Genomic DNA, 18,755 nt, shown 5'->3' with positions numbered 1-18,755 from the left:
TCTGTCAAATAAATAAAATCTTAAAAATAAATAAGTAAATAAATACAATTTTAACAAAGCAATTTCCTCAAAGTTAGTAAGCCTTTGATGTGTTTAGTTCTAGTCAATTCCATGTGTCCCTAACCATAAGTTCACATGTGTTAGTAACCTCTTCCAAAGATTGAGGGCTCCCATTTCTCTACTCAGTTGGTTGTTTGAGAGATGGCTATCCCCTCAGTGTGGGTTTTACCACTGAGGTACTTCATCCAGCTGAGAGATGCCAGTGGGCATCTGAGCTCAGCCTTTTAATTCCATCTCTTCCTGTTTGGGGTCTAGAAGCAAGCTGCATTCCAACAAGACTTTAAATTTCTGAATTCTGTCTATTCCTTCCTATTTCTGTTTGCAAATCAGCTGCTGCTTTCCTGACCTTATCATTTACTTATAATGCTTTGCCAAATAGCCAATAGCAGCCAACATACACTTCTAAGATTCTCTTTCTCAAACTCTTTTTTATAGAACTACAAATTCAGTAGACTCTTTGTCACCTTGTAAGTTATAACAGACAACAGCTTTATCAAATATTTAGCCACGGTTAAACATGGTTCTTCATTTTTCCAGCCCCCAGCATCACTTTCCTTGAAGCCCTTTGCCTCACTACTAACTCTATACTATATTAGGGTATTTGTTATAGTAGCATGTCACTTCTAGGTACCAATGTCTGTATTAGGAGAGTGAGAGACTAAATAGGCAGATAGACAATGGCCAGATCATACATGAAAATAGAACTGTGACCCACAGCCTCAGTAGCAATAGGCCTAAACAGCCAGGTCTTGGTCAGTAACTGCCAACTTCTAACTCAGGACCAACCAGGGAAAGACAAATACACCCCCCAACCAATCACATAGGTTGCCCTGCTTCAAGTTAGCTGGCCTCCAGCTTTCTTGTGGCAGAGCATACCTGATGTCTTCCCTTTTATTCAATTTAAAGCTTTTCCGCTCCCCTGCCTGCCTTTGAATCTCTGCCAAAGAGATGGTGGCTGGCTGCCTCCCTTGCTATGGCAGGCTCTTAATAAATAGACTCTGCTTATTTTCACTGGTATTTATTTATCTATTTAAAAAAAATGTTTTTTAAGTAGACTCCATTGCAAGGGCTCAAATTGATGACCCTGAGATCAAGACCTGAGCTGAGATCTAGAGTCAGGCATTTAACTGACTGAGCCACCCAGGCGTCCCTTGGATGGTCTTTATTTCCACAATAATATTAGGCTGTTTTGTGGTAATATCGCAAAATATCAGTGGTATAACACAACAGAGATTCCTACCTTCCTTACACAGAGTCTAGTGGGGTTCAGTAGTAAGCCATCCAGTGGCTTAGGAACCCATATTCCCTCCATATTGTGAAGCTACCATCTCAAAATGTGACCAGCATTGTTATTGAAGCAGGAAGAGAGAGATGGAGAAGCCCTGGCTTTTAACTGCCTCAACCTAGAATTGACACATTACATCAGTTCACAGAGCTTTGGCCAGAACTAATTTAGGAAATAGAGGGCAGTATGTGAAGATAGTCTCTGGCACAAGGATTTATCAAGAGCAATTAGATAAAGATATGCCACATTTCGTCCATTCCATCATTATTGAAATCAGATGGTATGGATTACCTTTTGAAACAAACATTTAAACGTAATGTTTCAGGGTGCCTGGGTGGCACAGTCAGATGAGCGTCTGACCCTTGGTTTTAGCTCAGGTCATGATCTCAGGGTCGTGAGATCAAGCCCCACATTGGGCTCTGTGCTCAGCATGGAGTCGGCTTGAGATTCTCTCTCTCCGCCTGTCCCTCCTGCTTGTGCTTTCTCTCCCTCTCTAAAATAAATAAATAAAATCTTAAAAAAAAAAAAAAAGATAAATGTAATGTCTCTGTTATTTCCCCTGAAAAGCTAATGTTGAAATGATGTTGTTGCATGGAATTAATGGTTCCTTTAAATTAAAGAAATCCTGTGTGTTCTTTGTGTGTTTTGTATTTGTGTAAGAATAATCTGCAGCAGAACCATTTCAAGATCCAGAGCACTGTAGTCATTTCCTTTCTTTTTTAGTTGTTAACTTTCTGTTTTGGAAAATTTCAAGCACATACAAAAGTAAGGGGGATAGTATGACAAACTTTCATGTGCCCATCACCCAGCTACAGCAGTCATCAGCTACGTTTGTCTCATCTGTGTCTCCACTTCACCACAAAACCCAATTATAAATAAGTAAATAAAATTCCAGATGTCATATTTTAAAATAAATTCCAGACATCATATTTTATTCATATTTCAACATGTAGATGAAAGAGATAAGCATAAACTAATTTTTCATTTATTTTAACTTAAAACACATTATTACACATATACCAGACCTCAGTCATTTCTGGACCATTGTATACTCAGATGTTAACACTGTTAGAAATTACATCATTCAAGTACAGAGTTACAGAATACAGGATTAGAATGACTGGCCCAGCATTTTCCTCTCCTTTCCTTTCCTTTCCTTTCCTTTCCTTTTCTTAATTTTATTTATTTGAGAGAGTGAGCAAGTGAGAGAATGAGCAGGGGGAGGAGCAGAGGGAGAGGTGGACTCCCCACTGAGCAGGGAGCCCGATGTGGGGCTCGATGCGGGGCTTGATCCGGGGACTCCTGGATCATGACCTGAGCCAAAGGCAGACGCTTAACCAACTGAGCCACTCAGGTGCCCCTGGCCCAGCATCTTCTAAAATATATTCCATAGAAATGAATCTCATGAAATGCTCGGAAGGAAAAAAGTTCTTTGGTCAGAGAAGTTTGGGCAACACAGCATTTTCTTCTTATAAATTCATGTATTATATAAAATGATGTCATATTTTGTGATCCCATTTTTGGTTTTTTGGTTTTTTTTTTTTTTAAGATTTTATTTATTAATTTAAGAGAGAGCACAAGCGGGAGAGAGGGACAAAAGGAGAGGGAGAAGCAGACTCCCTGCTGAGCAGGGAGCCCAACATGGGGCTTGATCCCAGGGTCATGATCCCTTGACCCTGGAATCATGCCCTGAGCCAAAGGCAGACACATACCCCACTGAGCCATCCAGGCTGCCCTGATCTCATTCTTTTTTATGGCTGAGTAATAGTACGTTGTGTGTGTGTGTGTGTGTGTGTGTGTATACCACATCATCCTTATCCATTCGTCTGTCATTGGACACCTAGGTTGCTTCCATATCTTGGCTGTGATAAATAATGCTGCAGTAAACATTGGGATGCATATATCTTTTTTTTTTTTTAAAGATTTTATTTATTTATTTGACAGAGAGAGACACAATGAGAGAGGGAACACAAGCAGGGGGAGTGGGAGAGGGAGAAGCAGGCTTCCCGCAGAGCAGGGAGCCCGATGTGGGGCTCAATCCCAGTACCCTGGGATCATGATCTGAGCTGAAGGCAGACACTTAACGACTGAGCCACCCAGGTGCCCCTGCATATATCTTTTTTAATTAGGGTTCTCGTTTTCTTTGGGTAAATACTCAGTAATGGAACTACTGGATTGTATGGTATTTCTATTTTTTATTTTCTAAGGAGCATCTATACTGTTTTCCACCGTGGTTGCACCAAAGTACATTCCCACCAGCAGGGTACAAGGGTTCCTTTTTCCCACATCCTCATCAACGTTATTTCTTGTTTTTTGATTCTAGCCATTCTGGCAGGTATAAGGTGATAGCTTCTTGTGGTTTTGGTTTGCATTTCCCTGATGATTAGTGATGTTGAGCATCTTTTCATGTATCTGTTGTCCATTTGTATGTCTTCTTTGAAAATGTCTAGAATATGCAGTATTAATATACTTTTGTGCCGCTTACATGACAAATCACTACACATGAGGATTTAAAAAGCATACATTTATTCTCTTAAAGTTCTGGAGGCCAGAAATCCAAAATCAGTATCACTGGCCCAAAATCAAGGTGTTGACAAGGCCACTCTTCTCCAAGAGGCTCTAGGAGAAAATCTGTTCCTTGCCATTTTGGCTGCTGGCATTCCTTGCTTCTGACCACATCACTCCAGTCTCTGTCCCCTCGGACACATTGCCTCTTCCCCTTCTGTGTGTATCCGATCTCCCCCTTGTCAGAAGAACACTTGTAATTGTGTGTACTGCTTACCTGAATAATCCATGATAATTTCTCCATCTCAAAATCCTTAATGACATCTGCAAAGTCCCTTTTTCCAAGTAAGATAACATTTAGATTCTAGGGATTAGGAAGTAGATATCTTTTAGGATGCCATTATTCAGGCTACTGAAGTGATTCTTACTGTTGAGGGAGGTGAATTATGAGGGACTTCTACTTTATATTATATAATATTTAAGTTTTTCAATAAGGATGCATTTTTGTATAATTAGAAAAAACTAAGATTATAGTTTTTTAAGAGTAAAAAGAAGGGATAAATCACTTGCATTTATTAGTTCAGCAGATATTTTTGCACTGCTTACTGTTTACCAGGCTCTGTGTTAGGAATGGAAGCAAATGTTGTATATTTACAGAGAAAAGCAAGTTATGCTTATTTTGTTAATTTTTATCTTCTCTGTCAAGGAGAATGATACTGGAAATGGTAAAATACTTATAGTAAAATGGTACTAAACTTGGAGTTGAAACCCAAAATAAGTGACTTAGTAATGGAATGCTTAGATGCTATGAATGAAATATAACTCAGATATTGAGAGAACTGACACATGACATTGCATAACCACTATCGTTAATCCTTGATTGCAGAGAAATGATAGGTTGCGGAACAGGAAATGGAAAATATTTTCACTTTCAGGAAGGGCAAGAGGGGAATTCTGTAAATTTTAGACTGGTGAGCTAAATGTGAAACCTAAAAAATTTCATTAGTAGGCTATTAATATTTTGGGAAGGCTTAGGGGAAAACTGCTTATCATTAGGGACCAGCTTCCTTCATAAAAGCATAAGATGTGTCCATCTTTATTTCATTTATGAAGTAGTTATCAGTAGATTGGGTTATGTTGTAGACAGAATATGTGTAATTTTCAGCAGTACAATGACAGAGTTCATTTTTGTTTTTAAAAAATGAAATACGTGGGTGCCTGGGTGGCTCAGTTGGTTGGGCGACTGCCTTTGGCTCAGGTCATGATCCTGGAGTCCCGGGATCGAGCCCCGCATCGGGCTCCCTGCTCTGCAGGGAGTCTGCTTCTCCCTCTGACCCTCCTCCCTCTCATGCTCTCTGTCTCTCATTCTCTCTCTCTCAAATAAATAAATAAAATCTTTTAAAAAAAAAATGAAATACGTGCTGCTTGTTAAGTAGAATTGGATTGATCATAATTAACTAAGAACTGATTACTGAGGCAAAGTCATCACGAAACTGCCTCTGATAGTCTGTTTCAGGACTTCATCCTTTTTCAGGCCTGCTGCAAACAGTTGTTTATGTGTATGTATAATTAACATTCATAAGTGTAATTTTTAAAAATAGAAGAGTGTTTAGTTTTTTGTTTGTGGGTTTTTTTGTTTGTGAGAAGAAAGAGTGGTGGAGAGGGGAGCAAAGGGAGAGGGAGAGAGAGAATCTTAAGCAGGTTCCATGCCCAGCACAGAGCCTGACATGGGGCTCAATCTTATGACCCTGAGATTGTGACCTGAGCCGAAATCAAGAGTCGAACGCTTAACTGATTGAGCCACCCAGGAGCCCCCAAAAAGTGTTTATTTTTAACAGCTATAAGATATAATTTATATACCATAAAATTTACTCATTTAAAGTATACAATTCAGTGGTTGTTCAGGGTTCATTTCCAGAGCTATACAACCATAATAATAATCTAATTTTAAAATAGAAAATGGCTTTATTTTATCTGTAGCATTTTGAAACTTGCCCTTTTTGCTTAAGAATGTGTTATGAGGGGGTACCTGGGTGACTCAGTTGGTTAAGCGTCTGCCTCCGGCTCAGGTCATGATCCCGGGGTCCTATAATTGAGCCCCCCATCGAACTCCCTACTCAGCGCAGAGCCTGCTTCTCCCTCTCCCTCTGCTGCTCCCCATGCTTGTGTTCTCTCTCCCTCTGTCAAGTAAATAAATAAAATCTATAAAAAAAGAAAAAAAAAGAATGTGTTATTGGTATCTATTCTTGTCAGTACATTTAGATAGAATTGCATCATTCTTTTTTTTTTTTTTAAAGATTTTTATTTATTTATTTGAGACCGAGAGAATGAGAGACAGAGAGCATGAAAGGGAGGAGGGTCAGAGGGAGAAGCAGACTCCCTGCCGAGCAGGGAGCCCGATGCGGGACTCAATCCCGGGACTCGATCCCGGGACTCCAGGATCATGACCTGAGCCGAAGGCAGTCGCTTAACCAACTGAGCCACCCAGGAGCCCCGCATCATTCTTTTTAACATCTGCTTCATCACATACAGATGTACTGTCAGTTGCTCAATTACTGATGAGCATCTAGACTGATAATCATGTTTTGCCGTTATAAATGGTGTTGCAAGGAGCATCCTTCATCTTCGAACCCTTGTGTTCCTTTAGTTGTATTGCACTGTTCCTCATAATCCTTATTCAAGCCTTAAGGTAAACCTTGTTATTCCAACCATTTTATGCCTCAGGAGACAGTTTTTGAGAGAAATAAATACCTAAGTTCACATTGCTAAAATTAACAGAACAGGTACTTGAATAATTTTTTTGTTTTTCCATTACTTTCTGGCACCTCTAGGATTTTGACAAACTAGAGCATTATCCAGAAGAGTATGGCTAGAATTAGGAACATTTAGAGGTACCTGGGTGACTCAGTCAGTTAAGCATCTAACTCTTCTGTTTGGCTCAGGTCATGGTCTCAGGGTTATGAGATCAAGCCCCCCACCCCCAGTAGGGCTCCATGCTCAGTGGGGAGACTGCTTCAGATTCTCTTCCTATCTCCCTCCCTCTGCCCCTCCCCAAATCATGCTTGCTCTGTCTCTCAAATAAATAAATCTTTAAAGGAACTGGGGTTGTTTAGGAGACACGTGTATTTCATTTGTCAACATATACATTTATTGAGGGCTCACTATGTGTCAGCCTCTGATAGCATTGAACAGACAGTGGTTATGAGACAAATAACGTCTTCTGTTCTCATGGAGCTTTTATGTCAGTGAGGGAAGATTGACAATTAACAACTAAACAATTATGATAATTTTAGATAGTAATAAGTACTATTAAGAAAGTAAAACAGGGTAATTAGGTGACCAGTCATTGAGAGCTATTGAGGAGGTAACATAAGGCTGAGACCTAAATGACTAGGAGGATGTATTTATATTTGCCTATAGACCTTTTTATGTAACATGAATGGTGATTACATTTATAAGAATAGAAATAGGGCACCTAGCTGGCTCAGTCGATCTTTTTTTTTTTTTTTAGAGAGGAAGAGAGAGCATGTGCGTGCTGGGAGAGGGACGGAGGGAGAGAGAGAGAATCCCGAGCAGGCTCCATGCCCAGCGCAGAGCTGAACACAGGGCTCAATCTCACGACTCTGAGAGATAATGATGTGAGCCGAAATCAAGAGTCAGAGACTTAACCTACTGAGCCACCCAGGCGCCCTGAGCTTGTGACTCATGATGTAGGGGTTGTAAGTTCGAGCTCCACATTGGTGTAGAGATTACTTAAAAAAATATAATAGAAATAGGCTCCTAGTAGATGATAATTAGCAATGTTTCACATCCCAGTGGTACCACTTACAATCTGTTTTTCCCAAACTCTCTGAACCTGTTTCCTCATGTACAAAGCAGAGATAGTAAACCTTCTTCACAGGGCTGTTAGGATAGTTAAATAAGGATGTAGGCAAAATTATTTATTACCAGCCCATAAAAGCCTCTCAACATGTACTGAGTGGGATTTCACGATGCTCCATGGAAAGAAAACATCTTTAACACTTGCTGCAGGTCACAAGTAGAATGGCTTTCTTGCATTAGTGATTACCCTATCAGTGAGGATATTTAAGTAGAGTTTAGGTGACTGTTCTTCTAGTATGTTTTTTTTTCCCAGTTTATTTTTTTTTTAATTTAAATTCAATTAATTAACATATGTATTATTGATTTCAGAGGTACAGGTCTGTGATTCATCAGTCTTATATAATACCCAGTGCTCATTACATCATATGCCCTCCTTAATGTCCGTCACCCAGTTACCACATCCCACACTACCTCCATCCCCTCTAGCAACCCTCAGTTTGTTTCCTATGATTGAGAGTCCCTTATGGTTTGTCTCCCTCTCTGGTTTCTTTTTTGTTTGTTTGTTTATTTTTTTTAAGATTATTTATTTATTTATTTATTTGACAGAGACAGCGAGAGAGGGAACACAAGCCGGGGGAGTGGGAGAGGGAGAAGCAGGCTTCCTGCCGAGCAGGGAGCCCGATGTGGGGCTCAATCCCAGGACCCTGGGATCATGACCTAAGCCGAAGGCAGACACCTAACAACTGAGCCACCCAGGTGCCCCCCTCTCTGGTTTCATCTTGTTTTATTTTTTCCTCTCTTCCCCTGTGATCCTCTGTTTTGTTTCTTAAATTCTGCATATCAGTGAGATCATATAATTGTCTTTCTCTATTTCGCTTAGCATAATACCCTCTAGTTCCATCCACATCATTGCAAATTCTAGTGTGTTTTAAAAGACATTCATGCATTAAGTGAGGCATAAGACAAGTTGTCCACAGACATCCTTTCCCTGTCCTGTCATTAATAAACTTAGAGTCCTAGTCCACAGTTGGTGAAATAAGCTCAAGCATCTGTTTTTTGAAGCATAAAGGTACCTTCTGGACTAGTGGTTTAAAAACCATTCTAAAGCAACAGTACTGTTTCTTCTAAAGAAATCTTATACTTGAAGTCTAATTTTATTTTATTTTAAGATTTATTTATTTAGAGAGAGCATGAGTGGGAGGGGCAGAGGGAGAGAGAGAATCTCAAGCAGAACCCTGTGCTGAGCATGGATCCCAACACAGGGCTCGATCTCACAACCCTGAGATCATGACCTGAGTCTGAAACCAAGAGTCAGACACTTAACCGACTGTGCCACCCAGGCGCCCCAAAGTCCAATTTTAAAATCTAGAATTGGAACTGCAAGGTGAAGTTAATGAGAGCTGTCCATTGTATCATTCACTTGGTAATCCTTGTATCTGTATATACTTTATATGCTTACTAAGCACTCCTTTTTTTCTTTAAGTTTTTAATTTATTTAAGTAATCTCTACACCCAACATGGGGCTTGAACTCATGACCCTAAGATCAAGAGTTGCATGGTCTTTGAGCCAGCGAGGCACCCCAGTTTACTAAGCACTCTTAAAATTATATTTTATCATAACCAGTACTTGATGTAATTTTATAGATTAGGAAATAGGCACAGAGAGGTTAACTAACTTTTCCTGGCTGTACAGTAATCTTTTTTTTTTTAATTTTTTTTTTTTTAAGATTTTATTTATTTATTTGACAGAGAGAGACACAATGAGAGAGGGAACACCAAGCAGGGGGAGTGGGAGAGGGAGAAGCAGGCTCCCTGCAGAGCAGGGAGCCTGATGTGGGACTCGATCCCAGGACCCTGGGATCATGACCTAAGCCGAAGGCAGACACTTAACGACTGAGCCACCCAGGCGCCCCCCCGCTTTTTTTTTTAAGATTTTATTTATTTGTTTGACAGAGAGAGACACAGCGAGAGAGGGAACACAAGCAGGGGGAGTGGGAGAGGGAGGAGGTTTCCCACAGAACAGGACCCCGGGATCATGACCTGAGCCAAAAGCAGATGCTTAACGACTGAGCCACCCAGGCGCCCCCTGTACAGTAATCCTTAATGGAGCCAGAACTATAACCCAGGTCTCTACTCTGTTTTCCCTCAAACACATGGTACTACTTTATCAGTTAATCACTTTATGGCTTTTTTTTTCTTTTATAGGGTTAATTATTTAGATTGTAAAGAATTTCATCATTCCTGGGGACTTCTGCAAAGGATCTTTTTCAGTTTTGCTCAAGAGAAAGTTCTGGATCTATCAAGTAGGTCTTAAAGAAATCCTTTGTGTGGGTTATAAATATAGATGTTTTCATGAAGAGGAGTGAAAAGCCAGAAGGATATAGACAAATGAGGCCTAAGACCTTTCCTGCCAGTAACTACACTGGCAGTAGCCGGCAGATGTTGCAAGAAATTCGGGAATCCCTTAGGAATTTATCCAAACCATCAGATGCTGCTAAGGCTGAGCATAACATGAATAAAATGTCAGCTGAAGATCCTCGACAAGTCAGAAATCCACCCAAATTTGGGACGCATCATAAAGCCTTGCTGGAAATTCGAAACTCTCTACAACCATTTGCAAATGAAACAAGTCGGAGTACTTCAGAAGTTAATCCACAAATGCTTCAAGACTTGCAAGCTGCTGGATTTGATGAGGTAGGAATTTTGAAAGACAAAAGAAGGGATTTTTCTTACTTACACTACATAAGACTATTTTGATAATCTCCTACCCAAATGTTTCCATTGAGAGAATTTAACTGTGTATACAAATTTGTATATTCTAATCAGCAAAGAATGTTGTTTACAATTCCATTAATTAGTAAAACAAAATAATTATTTCTTTAGTTTTCTCTGTGGTTTCTGGGATTTAAAAGGTCAAGTCATGAAGTCAGATGGAAGTGCAGTTGAAGAAAGCTACAGGGGAGGACAGAGTAGGTAGGGAGGGAGGTCTCTGCTATAGGAGCTCTGGGGAGCCAAGTGGCTGTGTGAAAATGACAGTTTATGAAGTTTAAGTTCATACTACAGAGAAAGAAGTAGAATCAGGATTTCATTTTTTTTTTTAAATCAGGATTTCATTAAGCAGCTATGTTCACATCATTCTCAGGTCTAAATCTCAAATTCACGAAAACGAAAAATTTACATGTTGCTCAGTCTGCTAGAATTTTGAAGTTTTATTGTAATGAAATTTTAGTTCATGTTGGTTATGCCAAATCTTTAATATTTACCTTTAAAATTCACATTGAATGTTTTTCATTGCACATATATATATTTATAATCATATATGTTTAGGTCTGTAATCTAATGTTTAGATTATAAAATTTATTTTCCATGATAACATACTTTCTGTGAATATTTTAGGTGGCAGAGATCATTTTGGATACAAATTGCCATGGAAAATGTAACTAAATGTGAATGAGCAAGTGTTAATTAAGTTTTCCTTCGAAATTATAGTAACTTTTTGTGCTTATAAAAATACCTATTTCCTGTTAAAAATTAAAAAGTGTAAAGAAAACACTGGAAATTATCTTTAGCTCTACTACATAATTACCTTTAAAATTCTTTCATTATCATTAATAATTTGGTGACCACATTCTCAGAGATCTCTACAGTTAAAATTCAGAACTTAAGTATGCATTATAGTAGAGGATTTGAAAAGGAAGATTTCAACCAAACTATAGAGAAAAAAGATGAGTCTTTTCTGGCGTACCCCGTTCATCCATTTGACTAACATTATTTCCTATCATTTTTATGTTAAGTGTTCTAAAAATAATTGGATTTGCACCTGAAAATATCGAGAGAGAAAAGAGGAGAGGACCTGTGATGTTTTCCTGGTTAGTAGTTGGAGGATTAAGGAAATGGCTTAACATGGAGTTTCTCCAGAGTACTTTCTTCCTAATCTCTTAGCCAGAAGGCAAAGAAAAATGAAAGGAATGAATCATGGTACCTGGATGGCTCAGTCTGTTAAGCGTCTGCCTTCAGCTCAGGTCATGATCCCAGGGTTCTGGGATCCAACCCTGCATCGAGCCCTGCAGGCCCCTTCTCCCCTCCCCTCCGCTCATACTCTCTCATGCTCTCTCTCAAATAAATAAATGAAATCTTAAAAAAAAAAAAAAAAGGAATGAGTCATTGACCTTATTTGTTCCCATTATATATTGCTAGGGAAAGAGAGTTTAAAAAAATCACATGGCTGTAAAGGCCCTTAAGTGGTGTTATGTTATGTCAGGTAAGTCACCTCAATAGATACGTATTTCTGGAGCTCTTACTATGTGTGAACCCTTTGATCCCTGTAGTGAGTCATACACCAAACATGGTCTATATCCTTTAAGGTACTTAAAAATTCTTTGTAATGTAGACAGTTTTAAGAAATCTAAGCATTAGTCAATGCTCTGTTGTTTTTATTTTTAAGCATAATTGGCATATGATGTTACATTAGTTTCAGGTATGTAACATGTTGATTCCACGGTTCTATAGACAGCTCTACATTACACAGTGCTCACCACCATAAGTGTAGTCAACATCTGTTACCATACAATGTTATTACAATATTACTGAGTATATTGTGTACTATACTTTCCATCTTCATGACTTACTTATAACTGGAACTTTGTACTCTCAATACTCTTTATCTATTTTGCTCATCCCCCAAGCCACCTCCCTACTAGCAACCAACAGTTTTTTCTCTGTATTTGAGTATGGTTTTTTTGTTTGTTTGTATGTTCATTTGTTTCTTAGATTCCACATGTAAGTGAAATCATATGGTATTAGTCTTTCTCTGACTTACTTCACTTAGGTCAATGCCCTATTCTTTATCTCTTGGAAATAATAATAATTGCTTCTCATTACAAAGATACGTTAGCTTTATTACAATCACACATTTCACAGTTGTCACCTTATGACATTAATAACCCCTTAAGCAAGGTTGCTTTCCTAAAAGCATTTAGACATTTATCAATTCTCATTTGTCCAAATAAAGAAGTTAGGGTATTATTTATCCCCACGGTGATATAAAGCATATGGCAATATTTACTTCTGTCTCCTTGAATCACTCATTCTGATAGCTTCTTATTATATTGCAGAATTTGTTTAAAATCCTAACTTGGTACTTTAAAATTTTTATCCAGGAGCGTCTGGGTGGTGCATTTGGTTAAGTGTCTAACTCTTGGCTTTGGCTTAGGTCACGATGTCAGGGTGGTGAGATCAAGCCCTTGTTGGGTTCTGCACTCTGTTGAGCCTGCTTGGGTTTCTCTCTCCCTCTCCCTCTGCTCCCCCCCCCCCACTTGTTTGCTTGCTCACTCACTCTCAAATAAATAGATCTTTAAAAATTTTTTTTAAAAATAAAATTTTTATCTAGTCTTCACTTCATTATTTTATCGTTTCATAAACCCTATTTATTCCTTTAGCTATGTCAGGTTCAAGGCAGTGCAGTTTTTTGAGAATGTTTCTAGTAGCCTGTAAAAATTAAGTATCAATTAAGTATCAGTACTTGAAATCAAGTATTTCAAGATTAGTTTCTTTGTAGGAATAAATGATAAACGGAATTGATGGGTTCTTGGGGCACATAAGTCTACAATCAATGAGTGTATTTTTGCTGCTAAGCATGGAAAAAACCATAGTAATGTGGACATGATGTTTTCTTATCACATAAGACTTCGATTCCAAAGTTACTGATTTAAGGGTGCTCTTTTTCACACTGGCACCAACACCCCCACCTACAGAACTTTGGTCGATATTATTAACAGATGCCAGAAACAGTTTAACATAACAGCAATAATATTCAAAAATAAAAGGCAGCATATTAGTCACCAGCTGAAATTCTAGTGCATTTAACAAAAATATCGTTCCCATGGGGCGCCTGGGTGGCTCAGTTGGTTAAGTGACTGCCTTCGGCTCAGGTCATGATCCTGGAGTCCTTGCTCGGAGGGGAGTCTGCTTCTCCCTCTGATCCTCCTCCCTCTCATGCCCTCTCTCTCTCATTCTTTCTCTCTCAAATAAATAAATAAAATCTTTAAAAAAAAAAATCGTTCCCACAATATTGAAAAAGGATGGTGGGTGCCAGTTTTCTTACCAAGTGAGATGACACTGCTGTGTGAAAGTAGCATCAATACAGTTCATTTGGCTTAAACAGTTTTGAAGTTAAGCCCTCCCTGTTGAATTTTAATTTGGAGTGATTTGAATTATTTTATTTCATTCATTCATTCATTTATTTTTAAAGATTTTATTTATTTATTTGACAGAGAGAGAGCAAGAGTAGGAACACAAATGGGGAGTGGGAGAGGGAGAAGCAGGCTTCCCGCTGAGCAGGGAGCCTGATGCACGGCTCAATCCCAGGACCCTGGGATCATGACCTGAGCCGAAGGCAGACGCTTAACGACGGAGCCACCCAGGTGCCCCTGAATTATTTTAAATTTGCACACAAAGTGAGACTTAATTAATTCCTTTGTATCTCACTACAAACTTGCGGAAATCTGATTGGCGTAAAATGTGATCACACTGTACTTTTTTATCAGTTAAGGATTGAGTTTGGTTGCTTTTAACAAAAATCCAAATAATAATGCTCTAAACAAAATGATGACTCAGTTTATATAGCTAGTATTGGTCCACTCTTAAAGATGTGAGAACCTAGGACTCTTAAGAATTTCTTGAATGTTCCTTCTTTGTGGCATCATGCTGTAGCACAGATGTGAGATCTGTCGTCTAGGAAACAGGATACAGGAAGTACTCGTACCTAAAGCAGGGATAGCAACATTTTTCCAGAAACCCTTGCTTTTCTTTCATTGCCAGAATTGTCATGTGGCCACTGTAGCTATAAGGAAGGATTCTTCCAACAAAATCAGTAACTTTTTCTAGGAAAGGGAGAATGAATCTTGAATAGGCAGCAAGTCTCTGCCACAACCTTTTTTTTTTTTTTTTTTTAAGATTCTGTTTATTTGAGAGAGCGAGAGAGCACGAGCAGAGGGGAGGGGTAGAGGGAGAAAGACTCCTTGCTGAGCAGGGAACCTGCCAACGCAGGGCTTGATCCCAGGACCCTGGGATCATAACCTGAGCCGGAGACAGATGCTCAACCAACTGAGCCACCCAGGTGCCCCTGCCACAACCATTTTTTTTTGTGGTTGGTCTCACCCTAGTCATTTCTTTAGGAGGATCATCTGTCAGTAGCCTGTTCACCCACTGGTCTTACTATTCCATTCCCATTTAAAAATACTGTTTGAAATACTAGCTCCTCTAGGGCAAGTAAATAGCTGCTTCTCTCTTGAAAAAAGCCTATCTGTATGCGTTCTGTATGTTAGTGTATGATTTATGTTTACATTTAAAGGGCAAGGAGCAGAGCAGGAGGACAACCCACATCTAATCTCCAGGCACTGTACTTACGTGCTTTTACATGTTTTCTTATTTAGGCCTCACATCAATTCTGTAAGTGTATTGCAGATGAAGAAATTAAGCTCTAAAATGTTAAATAATCTGCCAGAGTTCACACAGTTCTAAAGTAAATAAATCTGCAATCACTGGAGTGTATTTTTGCTTCTAAGCATAAAAAACAAAAGCATAGTAATGGAACTCAAACTCACTTCTGTTTGATTCCAGACTCTGCTTTTTCATCATACCATGTAGCCTCCTAAAGTCATCATCACATAATCATATACACTGTAAGTGTTTTTCTTATACCATTTGTCCTAGATTTATGTCCTTGTAAATAAGGTTCTCTGAAAATGTAAGCTCTAAGAGGATAGAAATCAGAACTACATAGCTCTTTTAGATAGAAATCTGATAGAAATCAGAACTACATAGCTTTTTTAGTAAACCCAGTGACAAAGGTGCTTTACTAAAATGTTTTAATGATACAAAAGAGTGGTTTCCAGTATTTTGATTGATACCTTTTTAAGAATCTGATAGTCTCCTTATACAAACAAATAAAGATGAAATAAAGAATGAGAAATAATCAGAGTTCTGTTGTTATGATTGTCCCCAGAAGCTAATCCTATAAGAAAAAAGTGATACGTTACATAAAGGTGAAAATATTAAAGAAACATTTGAGGAATTTGAGCGTTTGTTTTCTTTTTTACTTTGAGATTATATGGATGTTTATAGAAGTTTTACAAACAGGACATCAATATTATTGTTTGGGGCCCTGTGCTTCATAATTATGAATTTCTCTAGTGAAGCTCATAGTGCTCTTTCTCTCTTAATTATAAAGTTTAAGCTTTGTTTCTTTTTTTTAAACTTCATATCAGGATATGGTTATACAAGCTCTTCAGAAAACTAATAACAGAAGTATAGAGGCAGCAATTGAATTCATTAGTAAAATGAGTTACCAAGATCCTCGCCGAGAACAGATGGCCGCAGCAGCTGCCAGACCTGTCAATGCCAGCTTGAAACCAGGTGATCAATCAGACATTTTTTTCTTGTTTCTTATAGTATTGTTTTAAAATATTTATCTACGTCAACTCTTTAGTCTTAGAAATTGTTAAGAGCATCGCAGTAAGTGAAAGTCTAGTCAAGGTAATAGCATGATAGTGTTATACCAAAATGAATTTGAGGATGGGGCCCTTAAGGTTTCATAAGTAATTCGATAAGCGGCCGCTGAGGTTGAAAACTACTTGATTGGTTATACTGAAGCTGAAATATTTCTTTTTTTACCACAGATACCATATTCAAACTATTCTTTTTTTTCTTTTTATAATCTTGTTTTATTATAAGAGTGAAAGGTGTTCATCACAGAATATTTAGAAAGTAAGTAAAGGAAAAAGAAGACATCACTATAAATACCTACAAGGTTTTGGTGTGTTTTGTTTCTCAGTCTTCTTTCCTGTGGAAAACCTGAGTGGGTTTACATGTGTATTTTGATTCTTACTGATTAAGCAAAAAAATGGGGTCATACTAAAACCTACTTGATTCACTTAATATACTGTGCATAACTTTCCTTGTTATTAAATGGTCTACAAATTAATTTTAGTAACTACATTTTGTTAGACTTATCACATACCTTATGTAACCAGTCTCTCTGACATTTGCCTTGTTTGTCTTTTTTGCCATTATAGACAGCATTGCAGTAAATCCTTTTGTACCTAAATCTTGTACATTCCTGATGATTTTGTGAAGAAAATTTTCAGTCTTGCAAAAATTTAAGGTTTTTCTTAGATATTGCTGTCTAGAAAGGTATTCCCAACTTATATTCTCCTGATCAGTTTAATATAAGAATGCCTATATTTATAAATCCTAGGTATTATGATTTTTATATATTTAATGGCTGTGGAATTACTGTCTTGTTTTATATTCACATTTCTTTGATCACTGGTATTAAACATTTGGTTATCAATTATTTTTATTTACTTATTTATTTATTGGTTATTTTTTAATTGGCATTTTTATTCTTTGTTAATTTTGTGTTCATCCTTTTTTATTGATTTATAAGAGGCCTTATTTATTCATTCTTTTCATTCAGCAAAATTTTATTGTTCACCACTGTTTCAGGCCCTTTGCTCAGCATTGGGTATAAAGTTCTTGCCATTTTGTAGAGCTGACATTCTGGTAAGGGAGATCAAACCCTCTCACAAATAAATACACATAGGATTACAGCTACATACATGTGAATGAAGTGGGGTGAGTTATACGGTACTGTAGACTCATATCATAAAGGGTTTTTTGACTTAAGGAGATCAGAGAAAACCTTCCTGTGAAACTGATAGTAGAGCTGATAGCTGAAGAAAGACTAAGGTTAATGGGAAATGTTTAGTGAGGAACAGTGTCCCTATGCATGGCCTGTTTGGCAGGTTTTGATGCTACACTGGAAGAACTGAAAACAAGAGTATGCAATAGGACTAGAGAAATACATAGGGCCTGACTATGCAGGACTGTGTGTTGATCTTATCCTAAGAGCAGCAGGAAGTTAGGGAAACTTCAGGCAGTGTAATGATATGATTAGATTTGTGTTTCAAAAAGATGGCTGCAGTGGATAAGAATGGATTGGGGGTTGGGTATTGGGATAGACTGGATAAGAGATACGGTAGTTCCCAGGAAACAAGGGTTATTTAGACTGGAAGAGGGCAGTGGAGAAAAGTGAATGAATTAAGAGAGATGAGAGGGGTAAAGTTGACAAGGACCCGGTGATAAATTACATACAAGGGGTGATAATGGAGAGGAATGATTCCTATGCTTCTGGTGCAGAAATATAGATTCAGTATGGCGATACCCCACACTATAAAAGTGAATGCTAAGAGAGAACAGGATTTGATGGAAAAAGATCGTAAGTCTGGTTTTTTACCTCAGGTTGAGTTAGGTTCATTGAGTTACCCAAGTGAAGATGTCAGGTAGGGAGCTGGATGGATATATGTACAATTAGCCCTGTATATGAAATAGGTCATTAAGGGAGATTATGTAGACAAAAATGACAAGATGGCCTAGAACCAAGCCTATTACTTAGTAGCTGGCAGGAGAGGATAAGCCTGCAAAGACAGAAGAATTAGCTGAAGAGGAAGGGAAAAAAAAAGTGTCTTGAAAGCCAAGAGTGTTTTTTATAAAATTATTAATCTGTAATGAATTGGAAATTTAAAAAATAAAAAGATCTTCACTGTGTAAGAAGCATACACTTGCTAATGTCCTCACTGTACCCTCATAGAAAAACTTCTCAAAGTGTTGTTTATACATAATTCTTTTTTTTTTATACATGAATTCTTTACCTCACATCAATTTATTCCTCAACCCATTCCATTCTGAATTATGCTCCCATGACTGAACAGAAACAAATTACCCCATGTGTCATGGGCTGAACTGTGTCCTCCCTCCTCCAAATTCAGGAAGTCCTAACTCCTAGTACCTCAAAATTTGACTATATTTGTAGACAGGGTCTTTAAGAAGGCAGCTAAGGTTAAATAAGGTCACTTAGGGTGGGCCCTAATTTTATAAAATATAATAATGATGAATTATTCCAAAATATAAATTTAAAATGACATATATAAGTACAAATAGTTTATTATTATATTTAACAGACATGAAATTTCACTGTTAGATTTCTGTAAAGGTTTCTAAGTTTTTGTTCTCCACTTCCATA

At 38.0% G+C, this 18,755-nt stretch overlaps 1 protein-coding gene across 4 annotated transcripts in view; it reads left to right on the top strand.

Moving 5' to 3' along the window:
• The window catches only part of LATS1 (large tumor suppressor kinase 1), a 51,731-nt gene that overhangs the window by 12,026 nt on the left and 20,950 nt on the right, over positions 1–18,755 (top strand). For 3 of the 4 annotated variants that reach the window (XM_034990991.1, XM_034990993.1, XM_034990992.1), the window contains 2 exons: positions 9,878–10,366; positions 15,940–16,087. In XM_034990991.1, the coding sequence (XP_034846882.1) occupies positions 10,025–10,366; positions 15,940–16,087 (490 nt within the window). In that variant the 5' untranslated portion in view covers positions 9,878–10,024. Of the gene's footprint in view, positions 1–7,471; positions 7,489–9,877; positions 10,367–15,939; positions 16,088–18,755 lie in introns of those variants that run through there. The other variant, XM_034990994.1, reaches the window with a different exon arrangement.

Source organism: Mirounga leonina, unplaced genomic scaffold, assembly GCF_011800145.1.
Source record: "Mirounga leonina isolate KUSES-001 unplaced genomic scaffold, KU_Mleo_1.0 Mir_53, whole genome shotgun sequence".
NCBI classification, from domain to species: domain Eukaryota; kingdom Metazoa; phylum Chordata; class Mammalia; order Carnivora; family Phocidae; genus Mirounga; species Mirounga leonina.
This window is presented reverse-complemented; position numbering and strand designations above follow the sequence as displayed.